The sequence below is a fragment of the Protopterus annectens genome, chromosome 7.part0 (genome assembly GCF_019279795.1).
Source record: "Protopterus annectens isolate FY-2018-M chromosome 7.part0, PAN1.0, whole genome shotgun sequence".
Taxonomy (NCBI): Eukaryota; Metazoa; Chordata; order Ceratodontiformes; family Protopteridae; genus Protopterus; species Protopterus annectens.
In genome coordinates, this window is record NC_056739.1 from 593,002,964 (window position 1) to 593,030,858 (window position 27,895).

At 41.8% G+C, this 27,895-nt stretch overlaps 1 protein-coding gene across 1 annotated transcript in view; it reads right to left on the reverse strand.

Annotated features, from left to right (window-relative positions):
* The window catches only part of MAN2C1 (mannosidase alpha class 2C member 1), a 1,630,015-nt gene that overhangs the window by 1,273,015 nt on the left and 329,105 nt on the right, over positions 1 to 27,895 (reverse strand). The window contains exon 6 of the mRNA XM_044077185.1: positions 14,580 to 14,769. Within this exon, the coding sequence (XP_043933120.1) occupies positions 14,580 to 14,769 (190 nt within the window). The remainder of the gene's footprint in view (positions 1 to 14,579; positions 14,770 to 27,895) is intronic.

Below are 27,895 nucleotides of genomic sequence, written 5' to 3' on the forward strand. Positions count from 1 at the left end.
CTTTATCAGTAACTGTCCTGGATGAAGCAGATCCTTGAAAGCTGTCAGGGCATTTTGAACAGTGAGCATCTCTTTTTGATTAATGTGAAGCTGCATCTGGTTTGCAGGCCATGTGTCCTGAATACATTTTCCTGCCATATGGGCTCCACAGGCATAATCTGATGCATCCGTTGTCAGTGTCTGTCTGGCTGTGGGTAAACTGAATGGCAGACCCTTGTTGTGGTGACAGGCTTCTGCCCACCATCGAAACTCCTGTTGCAAGCAGGGAATGAGTGCAATTACTGTCTCCAGGCTGTGGCAATGCTGAGTCCAAACACTTTTTAGATACCATTGTAGTTTCCTCATATGCAGTCTGGCATATGGAATTAGTAGAATGCAAGATGCCATGAAACCCAAGGCCTGCAGGATTTTCCTTGCAGATAAGTGGGTTTTTGTTGCCAATTTCTTGAAATAAGTAGTCAGTTGCTTTTGTTTGTCTGGCGTGAGATAAGCCATCTGGGCAGTTGTATTTAAGTTTGTACCCAGGAATATTATCTCTTGAGAGGGCACTAGTTTTGATTTCTTTTCATTTACTGTGTACCCTAGGCCAATTAGTAATCTTTTTACAAACGCCAGATGCTTTAGAAGAATGTCTTTGTTCTCTGCTTGAATTAGGCAGTCGTCCAAGTAGGGATATATTTGAATTCCTTTTTGTCTGCAAAATGCAATTAATGGTGCCAGGCATTTTGTGAAGACCCTGGGCGCAGTAGATAAGCCAAAGGGCAGTGCAGAGAATTGGTAATGCATTGAGCCAGCTATGAATCGGTGGTATCTTCTTCAAGAATGTCTGATTGGGACATGCAGGTATGCCTCTTTTAGGTCCAAAGTTACGAGCCAAGCGTTTTTGCCCAGCATGGCAGTAGCTGCTGTAGAGTCAACATTTTGAATTTTGGAACTTCCAGAAACGTATTTACTATAGACAGGTCCAGTATTGGTCTCCAGGTTTTGTCCTTTCTGGGTACTAGGAAAAGTCTGGAGTACAATCCTTGCCCCTGGTCTTGTTGTGGTACTTGCTGAATGGCCCTCATGTCCATGAGGGCTGTAATTTGTTTTTGTGCCTCTGCCCATTGATTGTGTGGCAGGTCTGGCATACCTTTTGACCTTGGTAGAGTGTGAAAATGGAACCTGTAGCCTTGGGACACTATGTTCAGGACCCATTTGTCTTGGGTAACCATTTGGCAATTTGATGAAAAAAGTGCTAGTTTTCCCCCTAAGGGGGCTGCCAAAAGAAAAGTGCATGTATCTGGTAAAGGAAAGTCATTGGGACTGTTTCCTGTAAGGTTGTGATTTGTCTTCTTCACTTTTGGAGGTAGGATCACCCCATTGTTTAGGCCTGTATGAGCCTTGGGGCTGAGATCTGCCTCTGGGATGCCTGTATCTGCTTCTTTGTGGTCTGTCCGACACTGGAAAGGACCGATTTTTAGAAGGCCAGTTCCTGCTAAACCTGGGTGGCTGTACCTGTATGAAATCCTTGACTGTCTGGCATGGATTTTGCTTTATCCTCCATTTTTTTCAACACCTCTTCTGCTTTAGTACCAAACAAAGTATCATGCTGTAATGGTGCATCTAATAATTTTGCTTTAACATGATCAGGCAGATTCTGTTCCTTTAACCAAACATGCCTTCTAATAACAGAACCTGTAACAGTGGCCCTACAAGAGGCCTCCAGTGAATCATAACCACATTGCAAAGTATGCTTTCCCACTTGTTCAGCTGCATGCAATAAATCCTGCAATTCCTTGTTCTCTGAATATTCAGTATTTGTCAACAATTTCTGTTTAAGCAGTAACATTAAATATTGCTGATATTTAAGCATATGAAACTGACAATTTAAAGCCCTTACAGCCAGGGTATCAGAAGTGAAGACTTTTTCCCCCAGCTGTCTAGAGCCCTAGAATCCCTATCAGAGGGGACAGGGTTTTTTGCAGTGGAAGCTTTAACCCCTTTGGGACCCTGAGATATAGTTTCTGGGATAGCAGCAGGGTTTTTATATATGAATTTATGAGAATCCGGGACCCTGTAGTATCTGTCTGGCTTAGCAGGTGCAGGGGGTAAAGAGTCAGGGGACAGGCCTGACTCTGTAAATACATCATCTACAATGTCTAGAACAGGTGGAATAGCAAGGGGTCTGTGCTGAGGAAGTAGCAGAAAGTCTCTGAGCCTTTTCTTAGATTCAGAATAATCTTGGCTCTCCCAGTGTAAATGCTCCCTCATGGAATGCAGGGTTTCCCCAAAAGAATAATCCTCAGGAGGAGAGGCTGAAGGAATGGATTCTTCAGCATCAGAATCCTCATAGGGAAGCATGGCGTAATCCTGTTCAGAAGTGGAGTCAGAAGAAATAGAAACCTGATCAGAACAATCATACTCTGTCTCTTGCCTAGGCCTCTTATCAGGAGGGGGATGGGAGCCCCTGATCAAAGTAATTAGGTCTTCGGCCATTTTGAGCATCTGTTTTTTAGGCATGGAAGTCTGAGTAGGAGAATGCTGTACTTGTTTCTTTGTCTTTAGAGCTGCTTTAGTCTTTGCATTTGAAGCTGAAGATGGCTTAATATATAGTTGAGTAGGTCTGAAGACACCCTCAGAAGTCGATGCCTGCTCAGCGGCTCCAGACCCATGTGAGGGAATGATTTCCGAGTGTCCAATACCTTGAGTATCCAGAGGCCCAGTCGGCTCCACATGGGAGTCGGAAGCGGCCTGTAGCTCTGAGGTAGCGGACGCCAGGGGCTGCGAAAGAGCATCACTGAGAACCGGCAAACCGGCGACTGGCCTAGCAGAGGCCTTGTCGTCGGTTTTGGACCTCGGATGACTATCCTTTTCCTTATCCTTGCATTTTTGTAAACTCCGGTTGTCGGCTGGTCCGACGGCATTATATAATTAAATCTTCGGCCAAAGTAATGAAATGCAAAATCAAACTGACGCTTAATAGTGCATTGGTTAAATCTAGCACAAAACCGACAGCTAGCAACGTTGTGATCAGGGCCTAGGCAAGGAATACAGTAAGAGTGAAAATCCTTATGAGGTATTTGCTTCCCACAAGAAATACAATTGATAACTTTTTCTGACATCGGTCTGGAGCAAGAAAAAAGTTTCCCCAATGGGGTACTTAGCTTTAATGAAGACATCGGTTCTGAAATTCGGATTTGAAAATGCACTTGCAAACTGCTTTTGCTTCTGGCATCGCGCAGCAAGAAAGACTGAAGAAAATGGCGTCGGCTGCATCTTTTATACCCCTGGCGCACTGACGTCAGGGAAGAAGTGATAGCAACCGACACCGGACCTAGACTTTGGAATTCTGGCTGACTGAGGGTAGCCTGCCAGCAGGATAACCCAACAGTAATGACTGCAACATTGAAACACGATGAACATCTGCAGCCATCCATCCGTGCAAAAACCCTTTTCCCCATTTTTGCACATGGGGTAGGGGTGTCACTTCATTTAGAGCAAAGTTTTACATTGCCAGGTAGCTAGCCCTGCCATGGTAATTCTTCCACACCACACACACGCAGGCACAATCAGGCCTATGGCCAATTTAGAGCTTCCAGTTCACCTACTGCATGTCTTTGGAATATGGGAAGAAACTGGAGTACCTGGAGGAAACCCATATGAACACAGGCAGGACATGCAGGCTTCACATAGAAGGCATCCCAACCAAGGACCAAACCAGCGAACCTCTTGGTGCGTCTCCAGAACTGCATACCTAGTAACTATGAACCTGTTGTCGTTGTTTACCAGCCATTCCTTTTACATAGTTGATCTAGTTCAGGAAATGTTATGGTAATATCACCAGCACACCATTTTTTTAATGCAATACAAACAGTTTATTCTTCAAGGATAGCAAGCACTGCATTTGCAGATGATGCACTGAAATGCAAAGTTGTTTGCCAGCAGCAACCTCTGCATTAGTAATAGTTCTCTTTACTGTGGAATTTGTTAGATGACTTACTTCTGCAGAGATCGTGCATATGGCTTAGCATATTTTATCAGGTGGTTAACATTTCTTATGCTCTCATCAATACCGCTCTATTTAAACTGTGTTACACATGGCTGGCTCTCATGAAACCATGCTAGTGATCTTTATAAAGTCTCTTGTAGTTTACCCAACTGGGGGATAGTGTCAAAAGCCTTGTCTAAGTCTAGGCAGGCTCTATGCACAGATTTCCCCCCATCAAGGGCCTTTGTGACCATCTCGAAGAAGTCCACTGGGTTTAACAGGCATGCTCTCCCAAACTGAAAAGGGTCAAGTGTTTGGAGGTTACCAATATCTTTGTTGATAAGGTCCATGATGATTCTCTCCATGGCTTTGCAAATAAGGCTAGTCTTTGCTTGACTAGTGTGCATTTGTATAAAGCAAACTAGAATACTTCACTATGGCCATTTTATCACAATCAGCCATGTGATGTGTGCATAGTCGATAAAGTAGTCATAACTTCTGAGAACAAATATTGGTTGATTATAATGACAGTACTTTGTGTGGTCTTTTATGGTTGAAATGTTTTGAAACAGATAACTTTTGTCATTATTGGTTCATACATTTTGTTTCAGTTTACTGGAAAAATGTTCAAAACTACAAATTTAAAATGCAATCTAAAAGTGTTGCTGTATTAAACAAGAAATATAATTTAAGACAATAAGGAAGTTGAAGAACACATGCATTTATGCATGGTCCTAAAAAGGTGTGCAGGGAGCCAATGGTTAATAAACAGTCCAGGGCCCAAGGTATACTTAATCAGGCACTGTCCAGATGCATTTCAATGAATATGAGCTTCAAAGAAAGAGAAGTTTACTATTGCTCATGCTATTTTTTTTATGTGAAACTAGTTTGTCTAGCAAATGACTATTAGTGTTTGTGCTATAAAATTTGAAATAAGTTTTAAATTAAATCCAAATTTCTATAATCACTGTAATGCGAAGCAAACAACCTCTCTGAAAGCTGAAGCAAACAAACAACACCCACAACCAACCAATGTCACATAGTTCACAACCACCTTTTTAGGCAAACTTCAAAGGACAAACCACCACCATAACAGGTGTACAAGCATGCAAAATCTGAGGTAAAAAGCACTAATGCTTGAAGTCTAAACTTCAAAATGACTCTCAGAGAAAATCCTAAAAAAATGGAGAACATCGATCTGTGTACAGTAACTGAGACCTAGTTCAAAGGCTCCAAGAGCCTGCCAAACACAATACTGGTGGCTCACACACTTTGCTAAAGGTGGAGGGGTATCCCAATATTATTCACAGGAATAACCACCACACTAGGCTAGCTGAAAATGCCCTGATGTGTCTACAGAAATTCTCAGAATTAACACTAACAAGGTAAGAAGACAAAGTAGAATTGTGGCTTGCTACCACAGTCCCCCACCATGCTTTAAGATTACACCCCTTTTTTATAACAGAAAAAAAAAATATAGAGATGGGAACCAAACCTAATACTGATTTAATTTTTAACTACCTGCCATTAACTGGGAAAACTATAATGTCCAACTTTTAACCTTAACATAGCGAATTCATGAATTCAACAATCAACAAAGCCCTATATCAACCAATATCCTAGACCCAATAAGGAGCTCCTGGTCCAATAGACCTGGGCATTACCAGCAGCAAATCCCATGGGTCATACCTATGGTCACCCCTGGATTAGTCAACATCCACCATAAGCCCCCCTGCACCCAAACCCCCCACCCCCCCCACCCCCCCAAAGAAACCTTCATAAAAAACTTCTCCAAACCAACTTCATGCTACTCCAAGTTCATGCTGACAGCTTCATGGCTTATGCAAAGTGAAAACTGAAAGTTCAACATCCACACTACACTAAAGGCATCCAAGGATCATCCACAAATGTGCATAGTCCAAAAATCCCAATAGAAACAAAAATGCTTCATCCAAAAAGGAAGCCAATCTGAGTGGTCCCCTGCCATAAACAAACTTACAACAAAAAGGAAGAAACTTTTGCAGAAAGAGGAAAATCCAGGATGCAAAAACCCCTTACTAGCCTCAGTAAGAGAGAAAAAAAGATGCCCAAAAAATCCAAAAAGCTAGTTATAGAAATAAAACCACAAGATTCCAAGACAACTACAAAGCAAATGTCAGCTATGTCAAGAATATTCATGATATCTGCTCAATGCTATTAAACAATGGCAATAAACATACTGGGATCAAAGGATCCATTGCCAATATCCTGTCAGATCGATTCGAGTGCCAACTCACCCCCCCCTCTCTCCTCTCAATGGCCAATCTCAATGCGGAAGATTGCACTTGGAATTCCAGTAATACTTGACACACACAGGTACAAGCTAAAGCCAAAGCCAAAGAATACATCCACAGGATAGATGACATCGGGCTGTAGTACTACATGAACACTATATGAACTGGCACCTCACCTAAGTGTCATGTTTGTCAGCATAGCCCTCCAGGTTTATTGCCCACTGGAGATAGCAGCAGAGCTTATCCCATCCCAAATCCCACAGGGGGATCCACCTTTGGATCAGGAAACTACGTCCATCAGTCCTGACCAAGCCTGATCTGCCTGCAAGGCCATGGGCTGGAGCTCATTATAATTAAAATACAATTGGCAACCTTTGGCAACTGGACTGGACCCCACCCAGGTTACTGTTGTTTGTAGAAGGGCCAATCTTGTCTGAATCCTTCTCAAGACTTCTTTGAGATCAGTCTCAAGGGGTCATGTGGTCCACAGGAGTCCACCACATAGATACGAGTGCCTCTTTGGACCTCTTCAGAGAGGAACCTTTTGACGATGGGGATGGAGAAAATTCACCCCACCCACGCTATCACTTCAGTCGCCTGCTAAACAGGGGTCCAGGAAAGTAAATAATGGGAAGAAATAGCCAGGGGAATTGTTATGGCTAGGCTTGTATAGGCCCTAGGGCTGATAGCCTAGTACCAACCTATGAACCTATGAACCTATAAGGCAAAGAAGAAAATAGTATGCATGCTAACAGGAATGAAAATTGTTTGTGGTAATTGGGGAGAAACAGACAAGTAATGGGACACTGAAATGGCTGTCTGTGGGGGGGGGGGGTTGGCTGGTCCACTACCCTGCCTGGGACCCCATTTGACCATGATCTGGCTCTGCCAAAATGTTAAGATTATTAAACAACCAAATATCATGGAAACTGTACTTCTATGTAAGGCCATGGAAAGCACTGACAAGCATACACTTACTGAAGAAGTGTTTTGTTACAAAAGAGATAGTGTCACACTGATGTTTGAAATGAGGAATAAAATGCACACACAGCTCAGCTCTTAGCTAATAAAAAAAGAACAAACTAGACAGCAGGAAACATGAGGTAGAATTAGTGCCAACACAAAACCTAAAGAAAAGTCAAGCAACAAAACCCTTTGCTACAAAACAAGTAGAAATAAACACTTTTACATGATATGGTGTTTCATGAAAAATGTGAATGGTTTTAAACCATTATGATAATATCGGAGAGAATGCTGTAAATAGCATAAATCCCAACAAAGAGAATTTCTGTGTTGCAAATAATTGATGTGTGTGTCATTTCATTCATATTATCAAACAGGACTAAACAGAACCAAAGCCACTGTTCTCAGTCTGACGATAATAGGGATACAACACAATCTCAACATTTTATTCAACTGATAACCCAGAAAAAAAAACTCCATGGACAAGAAGCTTGTAACCCAGACTAGAGAGACTAAAATGCTATACCTGTTTCCATGATTGACATTTTTGCCAGAGAGTGTGTCCTAAATGGAAAAATGCATGGAGAAAGAAAGAAAGAACTGTATGCCACTAAGACTGTGGGACAGCTGAGAAGGGCTATGGTTTGTTTCATGTTGTGCATACCCACAGGTCAGAGATGGGAAGGGTTGTGTAGTCTAATTCCCCCTAGTGGCTTCTGTAGGGTGTGTGCAGCTGTGGTGTTCAGGCATTCTGGAAGTAGCATGCCACATGCATGACTCAAAGGGAGGAAGGCACACCCCCTTCATATAGAAAGGAAGGGACGAAACGGGCAGAGATGGACAACTCACAGAAAGAGACTTGCCAACCAATAGTAGAAACTCGTGGAGGAAGTTATAACCAAAAGAAGCTGTGGCTTTACCTTAGAGTACTAACTTGTCAATGGAGTACTAGATGATGTGCATTTAGTTGTGGAGTACCAGTTTACCTGTGCATTTACCAGGAGTCTAAGCTGCAGATATACTTGGTGGTTATGGTAAGCTTTTTATGAGTTGCAGTAACTGCATGGATTGTTGGGTTTTGAAGTGACCTAAATTCTAAACTGCTGTATTTCAATTTTGCCATAAGTAACTTTGAATTAACTTTCTTGCACTGTTATAAAAATTCAGTGTGGTAATTATGCTGCAAAAAAAAAAAAAAAAAAAAAATATATATATATATATATATAAATATATATATATATGGGTGTAGATTTGAACATTTGAGTTGTCAAAATGGGAATTGTCACTTCTGATTAATTTCCATTTCATCGATCGCTGATGGGCTGTTTGGGCTATATGTGTGAGACATGAAAACGGTGGGGTAAACAAAGTTTCTCCTTTTTCCCCACAGTTGCGTAATCTTGGAGTTGATATAGTTAAAGAAGCAAGGGTGTGGGGCATTGTCTCCAATGTAGAAAGGGCAGCGGGGCTTGCTGCCCTGACCCCCCCCCCAACAAAAACACTTGGTTTGTAGTTTATTTTGTGTTTTCAATTTTCTGAACATGCAGTGATTCAAGTTGATGAAAAGAATGAATGATTCATACTCTCAATGAAAGTGAATATATAGTATCATGGATAGCTGACATGTTAAATGGGCAATACACAAAACATCAACCCACACATAACAAATCAGTATCGACAACAAACATTGACACTCGGAAAATTGAAAAAAGGAAACAAAATTTCCTTTTCAAATGTACTACCCATGACCCGACCCATTCAGATCAAATTTGCACATTAAGGTTAGGGGCAGGGTTAGGGTTAGTATTAGTGCGTATTACTAAGGTGGAGCAAGGGACTTCCCCTTTACTCCACCTCAGTAATATGTGCTAACCCTGTCTCTGACTGCTCCTAATCTTAATGTGTAACTTACCTGCAAAAGCCCTTCTGATAACATTATTACTACACAAGACAGCTCAGACATTTAACACACACACACTAAATATATACCCTACCCTAACTTAAACCCAAACCTTGACCCTAAGAACTCACTCACACAAACACACACACACACACACACACACACACACACACACACACACACACACAAACACACACACTAAATCTATCCCCTTACCCAAACCCTGAAACACCTACAAAGTCACACAAACTCCTGGCCCCAGCATTTACCTTTACTGACCATCCAGATATCACTCAAAAATGTTTGACTAAACATCATGCCACTCAATACATTCTGCAGTTCAGGTATATTGCACAAACTAGTGTCAACCAACTAAACTGCAGACATATATGATCAGTATTCTCTCAACTACCTTCCTTGCTGGAGTTTTTAATATGGTCCAACACTCACACAGTGAAGGGAGAAAATCTGTAAGCAGCCATAAGTAAGGACCAAAGTCAGCTTACCCAACTTGTCTGCATGTCACAAGCATTTAAGCTGCACTCTTGGCAGTACTGCAAGAAATGAGGTGAGTGAATAAGGGATGATGAAGTCTACTGCACATGACAGTGAGCTGCTGCAGTGGCAACCAAAAGTAAATTAGCTGCTACAAGACGGAAGTGGTGAACTTCACGACACCCAAGCAGATGGACAATACAGTTACAACTGCTGAATCCTACACAAATGCACTCTATAAGCACTTACATGAGTGCATGGATCGTGCTATCCCAAACAGAACCAAGACGCTATCCTCCAAAAAAAGGAAGCCAATCTGGTGGTCCCCTACCATAAACAAGCTGTACAACAGAAGGAAGAAACTGTTGCAAAAGAGAGTAAAATCCCATGAGTGGAGGAGCTCCCTGGTCAGCCTCAGTAAGAAGCGGAGATCCCTTATAAGACCCTCCAAAGCTAGCTACGAAAACAAAATCACCACTAAATCCAAGGACAACCACAAAGCATTCTATAGCTATGTCCAGAATCTAGATGGCAACACCCAGATCTGCTCTGGGTTACAGCACAAAGGCACGAAAATTACAGAACCAACTGATATTGCCAATATTCTGGCAGATCGGTTCAGTGCTAACTCTACCCCCCTCTCACCCCCTAAAGGGCCCATATCTATACATGAAGAATGCAGAGTCCCTGTAATCACAACTACGCAGGTAAAAGCTGCACTCTCTAAAGCCAAAAACACAGCATCCATGGGACTGGACAACATCCCAGGCTGCGTTTTACACGAACTTCAGAACGAACTGGCTCCTCACTTAAGCACCATGTTCAATAATGGACTCACATCAGGCTTTGTGCCCACTGAATGGCGCACAGCAACAGTTATCCCACTCCACAAAGGGGGAGCCACCACTGATCCCGGGAACTATCGACCTATTAGGCTGACAAGCCTCGTCTGCAAGGCCATGGAACGTATCATTATGAAACTCATAAACAAAGACATTGGTAACCTCCAAACTCTGGATCCCACCCAGTTCGGGTTTGTGAAAGGCAGATCATGCCTCCTGAACCTGATCGACTTCTTTGACGCAGTCACCAAAGCCGTGGATGAGGGTAAGGTGGTTCACACAGCCTAGCTTGACATCGCCAAAGCTTTCAATACCATCCCCCATTCTAGAATTATAGCTAAACTCACTAACCTAAGTATAAATCTCTAAATCACAAGATGGGTTGCCAACTGGCTCACTGACAGAACCCACACTGTAAAAGTTGCAGACTCCAAATCTGACCTCAAAGCAGTGACAAGTGGAGTACCACAGGGTTCCTTCCTGGGACTTCTCCTGTTTGGTATCTACTTCTCTGAAGTACAGGCTAACACAGAAGGTCTCAGATGACTGCAAACTAGGAGCCACAGTCAAGTCCCCAAATGATGTGGACATCCTACAGAAGGGCCTCACTGAGACAGATGCCTGGTGTCAGAGCCATGGCCTCAAGCTCAATGTCAAAAAGTGCAGTGTCATCCTCTTTGGTAAAAACTCTGTACCCATGAACTACAACATAGGCAGCAATCTACTTAACACCGAATGTGTGATAAGAGACCTTGGGACCCAGGTGGACAGTAGTCTCTCCTTTCATAGTCACATCACCACAGTAGTCAGGAAGTCCTTCTAAGTCGCACACCTCATCATAAAAGGGTTCTCATCCAGGAAAAAAAGGTCATTGTTCCCCTCTACTCATCACTCATTAGACCCATTATAGAGTACAACACTCCTTTTGGAATGTACCTCACAAGACATCTGCAGCAGCTGGAAAGGTCACAGAAGTACCTCACAAAGAGGATTACTGGCCTCAAACAAATGCCCTACACTGGCCGCCTCAAAAAACTCCAGCTTTACTACGTAGCAGATCACCTACTCCGAGGTGATCTCTGTCTAACATATAAAGCTATGTCAAACCCAGAGCTGTTGGACATGCTACACCTAAAGAAATCCCAATCCCTCCGAGCTACATGCTCTAGGGACCTAAACCTTGTCACCACAATAAACAGGACACGCTGGAGGGATAGATTCCTGTCCCAGAGACTTCCTATACTCTGGAACAAGCTACCCATCTATGTCAAGCAAAGTTCTTCATTAGCACTCTTCAAGAAAAATCTTGATGAGTGGATGGAAAATAGGAAATACACCCCAGGGCTCACTTCTGTGTCTCTGCTCGACAGTGGCACAGGAAAATAACTTTCTTGGGTGGCGATAGCCTAGTACCTACCTATGAACAAGGGGATTAAATCCTTATTACATTACCAGTGACGCAAAAAATAAAATAAAATAAACAGAGACAGAAGAATCTGCCAGATGCAATGTCTTAAGTATTCAAAATAGCACTTTTCCAAGAATGTCAGGACTATGGATTACAGTAAAAGCAATGAGGGAATTTTACTGTCTTTTTCTAAAGATAGGCACATCTGGGATTATGCTTGCAAAATGTGGGTCTTACTGATACATTTGTCCCTTACAACCCTCTGTGCTGACAATAATGGCATTATATTATTTCATAATTTGATATGAACATTGCAAGCAGTCCATTAAACTTCAAGGTGCTGTTACTTTATTTCGGGATTTGATGCAAAATGCTCGCTGCTTTGAAGGCAAGGCTAAAGGGATCTGGCATTTGTCAGGCTACCGTTTTGTGTTTTACAGTGAAAAAATATTATACCGCATCAATTTATTTAGCACATCAGAAGCGAAGAAATAAACTTTTAAAAATAAGGAAGATTTTGCAAAATCCCAGCATCTTACATGAACTACAAATAGTGCTTGTAAATTAGCAAGCCTCTCATCTCTGTTAATGCCTTGATAAGACAATCTAATCTACTCCCTTAAGTACTTGGGAATTCACTTTGACCCTGCCATGTTTCTCTCCACACATATTAGCCATCTACATACCATGATGAGCAAACAACTGAAAGCATACTGTGGTGTCCCAAGGCTTCTCTCCTTAGATATTAAAACCTCCTTAGCTAAAGATCTTATTTTACAACAAATCTCTCTCTCTTTTTATTTATCTAATCTTTGTTAACTGGGCAAGTCCCACTAGACTAATAATTCTTTTACAGGGGAGACCCAATGTGGTATTTATACTACCAGTGGAAATTTAGCCAGGCATCAGGGACATTTCTCTAATCTTTTCAACAGGTGCCGTGGGGAATCTTTTACATCTACCTGAACTACCATCAACTCAAGCAGATGGGGTCTTGGTTTAACATGTTATCTGAAGGATGGCACACTAAAGTAGAGTAAAGTGACCCCTTACGCTGCACTGCTGTGTTGGCAATTGATCTACCTGGTGTGGGAATAGAACCCACAGTTTTCTGCACCACAGGTGAATTTGCTACTCGCTGCATCACTGACACTAAACTGAAGGTAGACTATGACCTGCTCATAATGGCCTTTGTCTCCCCTTCTAATAAAAACAGACAGCAAGAACTGAAAACACAGACCCCAAGTATATTTTTGTCACCAGTACAGAACATCACAGCAATATTTAAGAGCAAACTTTAGAGAATTACACCTGTGATGAAAGCTTTCTCCATTCAAGTGACATCATCTCTGAAGTAAACACCTTCCTTATCAACCTCATCCTTCACATAGTCCTCATTAGTACCTGCAGATTTTTTTCTGCACTCAATAGCTGGAGCATGTAGTAGCTGCTGTGCCATAATGACCCATTCATTCCTTTCCCATCTTTGCTGGAGTAGCACACTACATCAACTCTCTCTCTCTCATACAGGATTAGTTTGCCAATGACCACACAGAGCCACAGTACAGAGAATCAAGCACTTGATGACACTAGCCATTTCTGTTCCTATTCCACAGGATGAAGTGATGACAGTTCAGGTATTTCTGGATGAACTTCCTTATGCATGCTCCACCATAGATGCCAGTCTGTACTGCCCTATTTGTTTCTTACAACAATATACTCCATAGCCTTCTACAGGAGACTGCCAAGTGGCACAGACCCCTCCCCCAATCTTTTCCCTAGACGTAGGAGAACTGGTCACTAGCCATGCCATCCTCAAATAGCTAAACTTCCAGGATCCTGTCTACTAAACGAAAACTGGTCTCCAAGGTTGCAAATGCAGAGGCAATTTTATGCCAACAAATTGACAAAACAGTGTATTTAATTTGCCTTCCCTCATCTTCACTTTTGGGAGCAATAATCAATTACCTTGCGTCAAAAAAGCAATTACTAGAAAATGAAAATCAAAGTCACTTTACTAGTTAAAACAACTGGAACTGGCATCTTTAGGAAAGAATAGTAGCAAATTACATAGGAAACATGGGAACTGTGGGATTAATACAAGCAGAGGAGGAATGCAGTTTAAAAGAAGGCAGGATTTGAATGAGCTATGTAATGGCTGACTTACAATGATCAGACATGTTGGAAATGATGTATAATGTTTGCAGCTACAACTGTGTCGCACAGTTTGGAATGTATAACGTTTGCTACTGAGATTGTGTCACTATGGTTTGCTGCCATTTATATAAATGTAATATGGCCTGTCATATATGACAGTTTAATAAAGATGTTTCTTGTTCAAAAAAACAACTATTTTGTGCATATGGAACATACCGTACCCAACAAAATGTACATCTCCTAAAACAATACCAGTACATCTCTTTCAAGATGGACAAATTACATCATCATACAACTATGCTCTCTTTAAGCTCTCAATTTCTCTTTTCTCTCATACTTCACGTCTCTACAAGTTCTGTATAGCCAAATACAGCCAAATACACCCTAACATTTGTAAATAATGTATAAAGTATTGTTTATTCTTATTTGTGATACTGTAACTTGTTTTTTTATTTGTCCTCCATCTCTGAAGTACTCAAGTAGCTGTGCCTGTAATTAGTCAGCTGAGTTCAGTGCACTACCCTGGTAACCAAACATAAGTAAATACATACATGTACACATAAAATCTAACCTGAATCAATGTGACAGTGTCCCATGGCATGTACTATATGCTGACTGTATCCATTCTTCTGGCTAAAAAAGGCACTAGCCATTTTGTGTACAGCAGGAAAGGTGGTATGATCTTGGACATCACACATGTTCACCATCTGATTGGCTGTATACAGTGCTTGGAAACTTCGCTGGTTGCCCTCTCCAAGAAGCTGGAAAAAGGAAAACAACATGATAAGGGACTTTCACATGGGATACAGTAGAAATATATAAAGCACTCACCACAACATAAGGTCTCTGACAGAAAAAAAAAGACTAACAGCACCGACTCTGTGGTGTAGAAGGATGAAGCCTTACATATGAACCAAGTTTGATTAGCTGCTTGAGAACTGGAAAAGTCAAGGTGGGAAGAATGCAAATGAGCAGATGGTGCTGGCTTGCTATTCTGGGGTTGGGAGGTAGTTCTGGTCTGCCATTTGGGAGATGCCAACAGGAAGCACTGGGGAGCATGGGCCTGCCAAGTATATACTACCTTGTGCATGCACATCAGATAGGAAAGTTAACGTGCACAGGTACATTTTCCACAACATTAACTAGAATTCAAAACAGCCACCAGAGAGAGGGGAAAGCTCCAAGAAGGGTGGGTAGGCTAATCTGTCAGAACTAAAACCTGGCCCAGTCCCTACTACCAAACTCTTTCAAGAGTGGAGAAAATAGGCAGATTAGGCAACTTGGGCAGGAATGAGGGGTAGTAACACTCTTACCAATCCATGGGATGTGTGGATCTTGATCCCATTAGAACAAAATAATGTAGTGGTCCTTCCTATCTACAGGGCTTTCCTTCCATTCCTGCATCGGTCAGCAGACTATTTCTGTAAGAAGCAGTGTCCATACATGAAGTTATACCCCCTCACTGTTGACTGTGGTACATGCATACATCAGTATAAAATGGGTCAGAGCTGCATTCTTTCTCTAGTTCTTCTCTGCAAGCTAGGAAACAGAGCATCAGAGTATATTCAATCTGTTAAGGTTACAAAAGTGATAAGGAAGAAAAAAATGTAACTGCCATAAAAACATCTCTTCGTAATCATTTGTCCTTTGATTTTTAAAATGTTAACATGGAAGAAGGGATAGATAGTGACACTTTCTGCCAGACCAGTAACAAGCGTGGAGTGAAGGGCTCAAGCCTGTCAGGAGTTGTCAATGGTGCGGGACTGCAGAATCAGAATTACCATAAATTAATACCAACAGTTTGGCCGATGTTCTGAAGCAGTTATGTGAGTGTGTGTGCATGGTAGTTAGTGTAGCAAGCTGCTTGTTACTGTTTTAGCAAGCAGCTTAACAGATGTGCACAGTTGCAGTGGTGACCAGCTTTTTTTTTTTTTTTTTTACCGCCTTTGAGAAGAACCTTTTTTTTCTCTCCACATCTTTACTCTGAACATGTGCTGCTATGGTGAGATCTTTAAAATACTATACAAACTTACTTTAAGTAGGGCCCTTGCACCAGGTAGCATTTTTGAGCAAAGTCCCAAGCATTAAACTGAAACTTAAGAAACTTTGCTCTGGACATGGGTTCTCAAATGATGCCATGGTGAAGGACCCTTTTGAAATCTGTCCTGTACTTTGACACCATATCTGCACTGTAATACATAATGAACGTATGTATAAAAAAATATTCTGAATAAATATGTTTCCGATAAAGGTTGCATTAGTTCAGAGAACTCTTGTAAAGCTGGTCCTAAACTCTCATGGCATTACTTGTCAGTACACAGTAACACTACACGACCACTTGGAAACAAAATGCTTCATTACAGACACTCCAATAAAAACTTATCAGAAGGACAGGTTGAAAAAGCATGGCATAGCTAATAATGTAGCTCTCTATGCATACCCAAGGCATGCAGTACTCTCTCCTATGTTTTAATTTGCATTGTAAAAGACAAACTGTATAAAAAATAAAAGTAAAAACATGGGAACAAATGTGACCTGTACTCTTATTTCAACATATTCCTTGTGAAAGAACAAATGTATTATCAATATAGTAAGGGAAGAACTCTTTTGACCTGTTAGGTCAGTCTACTGTTCAAAGGTTGCAGCTTTCCCTCCACATTTCTTGTCTCCTTTTCTCCTTGCTTTATCCTAAGCAACTCTGAAATCTCTCAGGTGGCCTGCTCTGTGTCAGTGCATCAGGCAGTATATTCCAGGGCCTTTATGCTTTATGTGTGAAGTACTACTTCCAACTTGAAACACCCTCCAACTATCACCAGGTCTCCTTTTTTACTCCTTTGTCATTCCTTCTGAACAATAACTAACCATTTTGTGCCAGAAGATATGGTGCAACCAGATCACATCCCTCTTTCTCTTGTGATGTACACATGACAGAAGTTTACTTCTCTTGTATCTGAGCTCCTCTGTTCCATTTTGGTGAGTATGCACTGCACACTTTCATTAGCCCACCTTCCCATTCCCTGCACAACTTCCAGAACTGCACACATTATTCCAGTTGTTGTCTTGGTAATACCCAATGCAACAGAAATAAGGGCATAGCATTTCTGGGACCATGCTATGTATGAAAGAGTATAAGTCTGTGCACTTTTAATTTGAATCATGTAGAATTATCTGAAGATGTAACACCAGCATTTCATAAGCAACTTGGAGCATATGCCTGCTTATCCTCACATTGCTAAGACATTCAACACTATTCCACATAACAGAATATTACAGCTCACTGGGTAGAATACTGGTTAAACAATAGGACCTAACAAGTCAGGGGGAGGTTCAAATGTCTGTCCTGTGTTACCAAAGGTGTCCCACAGGCTCTGTATTGTTGCTACATTTTTGAGATTTTTTCCACAGACATAAAACTGGAAAACTGGCTCTGGATAACCAGATATGCCGATTACTGTAAAAACGATAACATGATTACTTCAATGGCAAAAGATGCTGAAGCTTTCTAAGACTAACTGTAAAAATACATACCTGTTGCAGTAGTAATTACTGTATAATTAATGTCAGTAAAAAAAAAAAGCAGCATGAGATTGGGGGGGTATATGTTTGCATTACAAAATAAATGGACAAATCATACAATGAATGCCATTATTAAACACCTAGGGACAGCAGTAGACAAATTAAATTCTAACCTGCACAAACCCACCAAAGTCAGAAAAGTATATTGTATAGCCCATCTAATTATAAAAGGCAATGTCTAATCACTCCAGGCTGTGAGATCATTATACCACTTTATACCTCACTGATTTGATCCATAACAGAATAAAATGCTGCATTAAGTACTCTTGAGCAAGTAACCTGAAATGACTTAAAAATGTACAACAAAATCTAACCCGAAAAAAACACAGATTTGGAAATGTTAAATCATTTGGAAAGGTTTCAGTAACCGCCACATATTCTGCAATTTATAAGTGACCTCTGTATGGTCTATAAGGCAATATCTGAAAGAGTTATAGGTGACAATTTATGCCTGGAACACAACAGTGGAGGGATGTGACACCAAACGGAGGAGCCGTATACTATAAATAAATAATATTTAATTGATACATCACACACTGCCTTTCAAGTCCTGGAATACGATGCTCTTTTATAATCTAAACCCATCATTAACTTCCTTCAGAAGTAATCTTGATGTATGCAAAGTATAAATTAACAACATGAGGGATTAGGCATTCAGTCTCCACATTCCGGAAAGCAGCACTGCAAGTCTCAGCATTTCAAACAGTAACCATAACCAGTCTTAGCCTCCTTGAATAATTAATTCACTTTTTTTCCATTACTGAAATACATTTCTTCATTATATTTTTTTCTACCTGATGAATATTTAAAATAAACTTGATTCTATGCTACCTACATTTTATCATTCTCTCTTAACAGAATTCAAGATATATATGGCTATATATATATATATATATATATATATATATATATATATATATATATATACACACACACATACATATATATATATATATATATATATATATATATATATATATATAAAAGGCTGAAGTGTTTAGTCTAGCATACTGATACCTTACAAGTTTGACTGAGCTTCTCATTATCTTACATTTTCAACTTAATGATTCCTTTTGAATAACTTATTGTTGGAGGTAATCACGAAAACAGATCCAATAAAATTCAGATGATCTACCAAGATTTTCAGAAAGTTCTGATGACTGCTCTGTGACTAAGCGTTGAAGTAACTATTCATGATCACACATGTGCTGGACATTGACAACATTATATAACAGGATACTGCTCACATCTAACACTGTGATGATTAGTCTTAATATTTTAGGCTTGGTATTAGTGTTTCTGTTGGCTATATGGTGGTGGCAGGTGTCAAGTCCTAGTAATTTGAAACTGGCTAGTCTTTCAACATTTCTGCCTTCTACTCAGACACTTCTGGATTTTTATACAACTGTACCCTTCAGAAAGAGTCTACCTTGGTTAATACTGGTGTATTATCAATGGTGTTTAATGGGTTTAAACCAAGCTCTACAAAGTGTAGCATTGTTTCTTTTTGGACAAAAAAATACACTACGCACAACATACAATATATTTAACACCCGCTTACAAAATTAAAAGACAGTCTGGGACCCATTAGTTAAGAAACTATTCTACTTAGTACAACTAATAGCCAGAATAAATTTGTCTAGATCCAAAGATGTTATTGCTCCCCTATATTCAACACGTATCAAATCCATTATGGAGTACAATGCTTCCTTTGGAATGTATCTCACTGGACATATTAAATTCAAAAAGCCCCTGAGGCTCCCAACTAAAAGGATCTCTGGTCTCAAGAATCTTAGTTACCAAGACAGGCTGAAGGTCCTCTCCCTGCACTTTCAGTCCTATAGACTCCTTGAGCAGGGAGGGGATCTGAACCTTGTCTATCACATCATCATCATCATCATCATCATAAAATCTGGTGGTCCCTGACCTCTTTTATCTCAATAAGGCAAAACAGCTCAGCTAACACTAGAACCAGAGACCTCAGACTGCATCAGAAAATAAAGAAAGCATGAACAGAGGGTAGACAGCAGGCTGCAAACAAGTGCAGCTCAAGTGCAATTCAAAGACACATGCTTTATCAAAGTTGAGCTTTGAGAATGGATTAAACAGATACAGAGAATGGGCCATATTAATGGACAATGAACTCTCCTTTGACCACAATGTATCAAGGATCATTAGGACATCCTTCTACACTCAGCTATTTGCTACAAGCATATCTTCCAGGTCAAAATAAGTCATTGTTCCTCTATACTTCTTCCTCCTCAGGTTTATACTGGAATATAATGCCCCACTTTGGCATGTATCTAACCAGACACATCACCAACTAGAAAAATTTCAATGTTTCCTAACAAAGAAAATCTCAGGTATGAGCTCCCAAAGTTATATAGGATTACTAAATGCCCTACCAATCCGATCTCTCTCTCTCTTTCAACTTCTGGAAGGTGACATTTGCCTGGTCTACATGACAACAAACAATCTTGCTCTAGTTAATCTCTTACATGTTTGTAAAACTTGCAGCATCACAAATATCCACTTCAGGGGACCTAAATTTAGATTGTAGGAAATAAAATCTGTTGGTGTGATAGATATCTTTCCCAGAGAATTTTCTACCCGTGAAAATAAGCTTCCATAGCTTCAATTCCATATCAGACAAAGCAGATGCCTAACTGCTAACACTATGTTTGGCCAAGTCATCAGAAAATAAGTCACACTTCATAAAGTGTAACAAACCAAAAAAAAAAAACAGAAAGAAATCGTTTTTGTACAGGTTGAACCTTCTTGCACCTCAGTGTGGGAGGGCAGGCCCTGCAACACTTATATAACAACACTACAGTTACACTACAGAGGGGAAAAGTTAAAAACCCACTAGGGTGCACTGCCAGTTTACACAAAGATGCTCAGAGACAAGTTCCTCAACAAAGTGTAGGCATGCCCTTCCTTACATCTATTTAAAAATAACCTTGGTGAGTGTACAGGGAAGTATAAAGTCATCCCAAGTCTCGCCAAACCCTGCTCTTTATGGGTGGGGAGACCATACAGTGGAAGTAATAGTGGCACCTTCAAATGTTCTAATGGACCTATTGCCTACTAGCTACCAGTGAACCTAAGAATAGAGAACAGGATCAATTTGTTGACAATGCAAAGGATCTACAGAAGGATCTGAAAAGACTGAACAAATTGGCATCAAGGTGTCAACTGGGGTTTTACTCAAACAAATGCAATGTACTGCACATGTACCACAACAACCCTGGTGTGAAGTGTCAGCTAAGTGAAACTGAATCACAGCAGTACATCAAACAAAGTATCTGGGGGTGGTGATCCCACTTGGAATGGATCACCAAAGGATGTATCCTCAGATGGAAACATTCCAAAAACAAAGTAGTAATGTATGTACTGTACAGTGCCTTTATTAGATAACACTTTTTTTTCATCTCTTCTGGCTGTCAATTATCAGCTGTGTTCAATAAGTCACACCTCAATCTTCCATTTTAATTCCTCCCAAACACCTGACTGACTTACCAAAATGGAGTGGGGAGGACATCACTGAATGGAAGTGTTGGTGGAGGAGAACAGGAAATAAGGTTGCACCAGTATGGTGCCATCCACACACAGCTGCATACTGGATTTTTTTTGCTAGTTAGGGGAAATGAACCTTAACTGGGTGGAGTTGTCACTAGCATCATATGCATCACTACACATTGTGTCAATCAGCTTTAGCCCTGTCCATGACAATATGACAAGCTGAAATGCAATCATGACACTACCTCCATAACAGTGGGGCATGCCAGCACACAGTAACTCAACATTTCCTCCTGAAATGGGCAAATCAACAACTGGTACTCCTTTTCAAACCCCCAACCCCCACTTAGCACTTCCTGTAACTAAGATGCTAATCGGAATTTGGCAATCTAGGTCACAGTCATGACTCTATACCCACTAATGCAAGGAACCAGAAGAGTACTATATGCAGTTGCAGAGGTCATTTAATGAAAAAGACATCCGGCTGGTGGATGGAAAGAATTCATAAGAAATTTACCAGGGAAATATGTTAGATAGAGGGTTGAGAATATGATGGTCTCCCCAGTCTAAACTGACAAGTTTGGGAGAAGTGAGCTCTTCTCACTTGAAATCAGAAGAGACAGGAGGCATCATACTAATATGCAAGATCATGTCAGGGAGATGTGGGCGGATCACTCTGAACAGGAAGAACAGAGGGAGAAGGAGGGGACACAAACAAAAGACTGAAGAGAAAGTGATTCCCTGAATCAGTAAAAGTACTTTTATGGAAAAAGTTGAGAACCATTGTTAGACAGAGAATTCACAGAGACATTCAAGGTGGCACGGGACAGGTTAAAAAAGGATAAAGGTGTAGACAGGAAACAAGCAGAGGTAGAAAACTGGGGCACTTGGAGGGAAGACCAGATAGACTTACTCTCTCATAAGTTGGTACTAGGCTATCGGCCCTAGGGCCTATACAAGCCTAGCCATAACAATCCCTGGCTATTTCTTCCGACAATATTTACTTCCCTGGACCCCTGTCTAGCAGGGTGACTGACGTGATCCTCGGAGTGAATTTCCTATCTCCCATCCAATCATCAAGGTTCCTTTTGAAGAGGGCCAAAGAGGCACTCTGCTTGACATGTATGGGCAGTCTATTCCAGAGTCTGGGGAGTCTCTGGGTCAGGAACTTATCCCTTCAGCATGTTTTGTTTATAGTGATGACAAGGTTTAGATCCCTGGAGCATGTGGCTCTGAGGGATTTGGATTTCCTTAAGTGTAGCACGTCCAACAGCTCTGGGTTTGACATGGCCTTGTACGTTAAGCAGAGATCGCCTCTGAGTAGACAATATGCGACAGAGTATAGCTGGAGTTTTTTTAGACGGTCAGCATAGGGCATCTGCTTTTGGCTTGTGATTCTTTTAGTGAGGTATTTCTGCTGCCTTTCCAGTTGTTGCAGATGTTTTGAGAGGTACATACCAAACGGGGCGTTGTATTCTATAATGGGTCTAATAAGGGATGAATACAGTGGGACAATGACCTATTTTTCTGGATGAAAAGCCCTTAGTGATGAGGTGTGCTACACAGAAGGATTTCCTGACTGTTGTGGCGATGTAGTTATCGAAGGTGACAGCACTGTCCACCTGCGTCCCTAAGTCTCTTATCACACTTTTGGTGTTTAGTGTACTGCCACCTATGTGGTAATTCACGGGTACATGTTTTTTCCCAAAGGGGATAAAGTACAGTTTTGTACCTACCATAAATGTAGATGTCCGAGAGGTATGCATCTGCAGTCCTAACAAATGGGTTGTCCTGGCCTCAGGCAGCCCTTCGGTCGGCCGGATTCCAAAGTCTGGGTCTGGCCTCGGCTGGTGTCGCACTTCACCCGACGTCATAGCTGCAGTTCTTCGGGCATAAAGGCATCAGCCGACGCCATTTTCCTCAGTGTTTCTTGCCCCAGATGCCAGATGCCCTCTAGGAAGGCTAAATTTGGATAAATGCAAATGTTTCCAAACAACAGAGAGCAAATAGAAATAAACATGTATATACATATATACAAACAAATACACCATAATAGATTCCCCCAGCTAGCTACAAGATGGGCAAATACCCTAGGAGTACCACAGAGGGGAAGGAGGGTGGGTAATCCTGACTGCAGATGCATACCTCTCGGACATCTACATTTATGGTAGGTACAAAACTGTACTATGTCCTTCAAGGATGCATCTGCAGTCCTAACAAATGGGTAGAATACCATAGCCAAACTGGGGGAGGAGGCCCTAACTAGATTATGGTGTAGCTAAGATCCCTTGTAAAACAGCAGTGGCAAAACCTGCTCGGGATCTGGAGTATAAGGGTAGATTATAATGCTTGGCAAATGTATTCACGGAGCTCCAAGTAGCAGCCTCTAAAATGTCTTTTGTAGCCACTCCTCGTAAAAAAGCTGTAGTAGTGGCTGTAGCCCTTGTGGAGTGAGGTCTGATATTTTCTGGAGTTGCCTTTCCATGATAAGAATAACAAAATCTAATGCAATTTCCTATCCATTTTGAGATTGTCTGTTTTGAAATTGCTTTTCCTTCCATTCCTGTGGCATATGCTACCAGAAGCTGGTCAGTTTTTCTATTGTTCTTGGTTCTGTCCAGGTAGTAGCAATTGCCTATGCACATCCAAGGTATGCAGCAGTCTTTCTCCCTGTTCTGTGGGTTGGGGAAGAATGTAGGTAGGTGGATTGCTTGGTTTAAAGATACCCTGGAGACCACCTTTGGCATAAAGGTAGGATTAGTTCTCATGGACACTCTATCCTGATGGAAGATAAGGAAGGGTTGCACTGCCATTAATGCCTGTAATTCAGAAACCCTTCTTGCTGAAGTGATTGCAAGCAGGAAAGCAGTTTTCCATGATAAGTACTGTAATTCTGCTGTTGCTGCTGGTTCAAAAGGGGGAAGTGTCAACTTTTCTAGTACAAAGTTCAAGTCCCATGTAGGCAATGGTGGCTTCCTTGGAGGCTTTACATTTTTGATTCCTCTCAGAAACTGCTTGAGTAGAGGATGAGAGAAGACTGGAGGATCCATGTTGTATTCTGCTGAAATAGCTGACGCATGAATCTTAATGGAGGAGTAAGATAGGCCATTGTGGAAAAGTTCTGCTAAGTATTCCAGGATGTTAGCTATGTTTACCAGTGCTACATTTTGCCCTTTGCTGCACTCCAAAAGAGATATCTTTTCCATTTCGCTGAGTAAGTTTTTCTTGTTGAGGGTCTGCGAGCTTCCAAGATAATGTCTTTTAACCCTTTGAGATAAATCTGGGTTATTTTGTCTCATGCAATGCTCCAAGCAGCTAGCTGCAGTGTTTTCAGGTTCGGATGCAGGGTTTTGAAGTTATTCTGTGTTAGCAGTAAAGGAACCAGGGGTAGAGGCCATGCGAGTTCCCGAGACATACTCCTCAGTAGTGGGTACCAGTGCTGCCTCGGCCAGTCTGGAGCTATCAGGATGATCCTTGGGTGGTCTTTTTTGATCTTCAATAGCACCTTGTGCATCAAAGGAAGAGGTGGGAATGCATATGCTGTCAGGTTTTTCCAACTGAAAGATAGGGAGTCCACCTTCCTAAAAAATGGGAGGTATGTCCTTGTGCAGAATTTTTTCAATTGGTGATTGTGTGGAGATGCTAATAAGTCTATTTCTGGTAGTCCCCATTTCCTTGTGATGGATTTGAAGATGTCTGGATGCAGCATCCATTCGTGGGCATCCGTGGTAGTCCTGCTTAAGATGTCTGCTAGTATGTTTTCTTTTCCTGGCACAAATATTGCCTTGAGCTGTATGTTGAGGCTTAGGGCCACATTCCAGAGATCCATTGCCATCCGGCATAGAGGATATGAATGTGTGCCTCCCTGTTTGTTGATATACCACATAACTGTGGTGTTGTCCGTCCTTATCAGCAATTGTCCCTGTTGGAGAAACGGGCTGAATGACTGAATTGCCAGTTTTACTGCCAGCATCTCTTTTTGGTTTATGTGTAGGTTTAGCTGGTCTTGAGTCCATAAGCCTTGTATGCATTTGTCCAGCATGTGTGCTCCCCAACCGAGGTCTGAGGCGTCTGTGGTGATAGTCTGGCTTGGTTGAGGGCTGTGGAAGGGCAGTCCTTTGTTCAACTGACAGGCCTGAGCCCACCATCGGAATTCTTGCTTCAGGCATGGAATTATTGGAATTTGGGTTTCTAGGCTGTGCTTGTGCTGAGACCATAAATTCCTGAGGTACCATTGCAACTTCCTCATATGCAGTCTGGCATGTGGGATCAATATTATGCAGGATGCCATGTAACCCAGGGCTTGCAGGATTTTCCTTGCTGTAAGCTGGTTCTGCGTTGTTAATGCCATGAAGTAGAGTGGAAGGTGCTTTTGTTTTTCTGCTGTGAGGGATGCCATTTGATTTGATGTGTCCAGTTCCGCACCCAAGAAGGTTATCCTTTGGGATGGCAACAGCCTTGACTTTTATATTGACTGTGTATCCCAAGGCTTGCAGTAGATGAATGACCCTTTTCAAGTCTTTTGTTAATTTGTCTCTGTTGTCCGCTTGTAACAGGCAGTCGTCCAGGTAAGGGTAAATTTGAATTCCCTGGAGCCTGCAATGAGCAATTACTGATGCCAGGCATTTCGTGAATACTCTGGGCAGTAGATAAGCCAAAAGGCAATGCTGAGAATTGATAATGCTCTGATCCTGCAAGAAATCTGAGGTATCTTCTGCAATTTGGTCGTATGGGGACGCAGGTATGCCTCCTTGAGATCTAGAGTTACCAGCCAAGACTCCTTGCCCAGCATGGGAAGAAGCTGCTGTAGAGTCAGCATTTTGAATTTTGGGACAATGAGGTATGTGTTCAGCGGACAGGTCTAGAATAGGTCTCCATTGATTTTCCTTCCTTGGCACTAGGAAAAGTCTGGAGTAAAATCCTTGCCCTTGTTCCATAGATGGTACCTTTTCTATAGCTCTCATCCTTTTAAGTTGTCTATTTGTTCTAGAGCGCTTGCCATTTGATTTGGAGGTAGGTTTGGCATTCCTCTCTTCCTTGGTAGAGTATGGAAGTGAAACCTGTAACCTTTGTCTATTGTCTGTAAAATCCATTTGTCTCCTGTAATGCAATGCCAGTTTACTGAAAATAAGGCTAGCTTTCCGCCTAAGGGTGCTTCTAGTTGTTCCCTGGTAGGCGGCTTCAGAGCCAAGTCACTGTGATTGTCCTGTGGAAGTGGTAGTGGCTGGATCTGCAGCAGTACGCTGGTTGTTAGGCTGCCACTGACGCCCCTGTAGGCACCTCTGGATTGACCTCTGCCTCTTGTGCGCCTATTCCTGCCTCTCTGTGTTCTGCTGGTGTCTGGAAAGGACCAATTCTTGGAAGGCCAGTTCCTACTAAACCTTGGAGGCTGGACCTGTAAGAAATCCTTGACTGTCTGAACAGATTTTGCTTTCTCTTCCACCTTCTTCAGCACTTGCTGTGCAGGAGAGCCAAACAAATTGTGTTTATCCATGGGAGCATCTAGGAGCTTTGATTTTACATGGTCTGGTAATGACTGCTCTTTTAACCATGCATGCCTTCTGATCACTGTACCAGTCATAGCTGATCTAAAGGAAGACTCCAGTGCATCATAGCCACATTTTAAGGAATGGTTACTGACCTGCTGTATGTTATGTACCATTTCCTGAAGAGACTTTCGATCTAAAGCTTCAGGTGAGGACAACTTTTTAGATAACTGATCTAACATAAATTCCTGATACTGAATCATGTGGAATTGACAGTTTAAGGCCCTAGCCGAAAGAGTAGCAGAAGTATAAAATTTTTACCCCATCTCTCCAAGGCCCTAGATTCCCTTTCAGAGGGGAGTGGGTTTTGGCAGAGGTAGCTGCTACAGCCTTGGGGCCCTGTGAAATAGTTTCAGGATCTGCAAAGGAGCCTTATACAAGTGATTATGTGTGTCCGAACCCTGTAGTATCTGTCGGGCTTAGCAGGGCCGGAGGAGTGAATCAGGAGCAGTACAAGCATCATTAAACGCATCATCCACAACTGTAAGTACTGGAGGAATGGCTAAAGGCCTATGCTGTGGCAAATGCAAAAAGGTCCTAAGCCTTTTCCTAGAGTCTGAGAAATCCTGACCCTGCCATTGAAATTGTTCCCTCATAGCATGCAAGGTTTCCCCAAAAGAAAATTCCTCAGGAGGAGAGGCAGAAGGAATGGAGTCTTCTGCATCAGAGTCCTCATATGGAGAATAAGGGCCCTCAGGAGGGTTTGTATTTTCTGATTCATCTGAGGAGTAATCAGTAGAAACTGGCTCAGGGGGTTCTGCTCTAGGCCTCTTCTCTGGAGGGGGTTGAGAGACCCTATCAGGGTGAGACTGGGATCCCCTGATCAAAGAAATGAGATCCTCTGCTAGACTAAGCATTTGAGTACTAGAGCTAGGCCTGTGAGAGGGGGCTTTAGTAGGCACTGCCTTGGAAGATTTAGCTGCTTTAGCCCTGGCAAAGGCCTTAATTGACATGGATGCAGGGGGCCTAGCAGCTCCACGTGCAGGAGTAGATACATCTAGGGGAATAGTATCTGATAAATCCTGAGAAACTGTAAGAGCAGGTGGAATTTCAGTAGCAGATTCAGCCATGCTAGAAGAGGCCTCGGTAGTAGGAGGCATGTTTTCGGCCAAAGGAAGAACCGCAGACTCGGTTTCAGCCGAAACCGAGACACTCGCAGTTGGCTTAACCACGGTTTCGGCCGAAACCGGAGCTGACCCAGTGTCGGTCCTTTTCCTTACGCTTTTTAGCTAAATGTGAAGTCGGA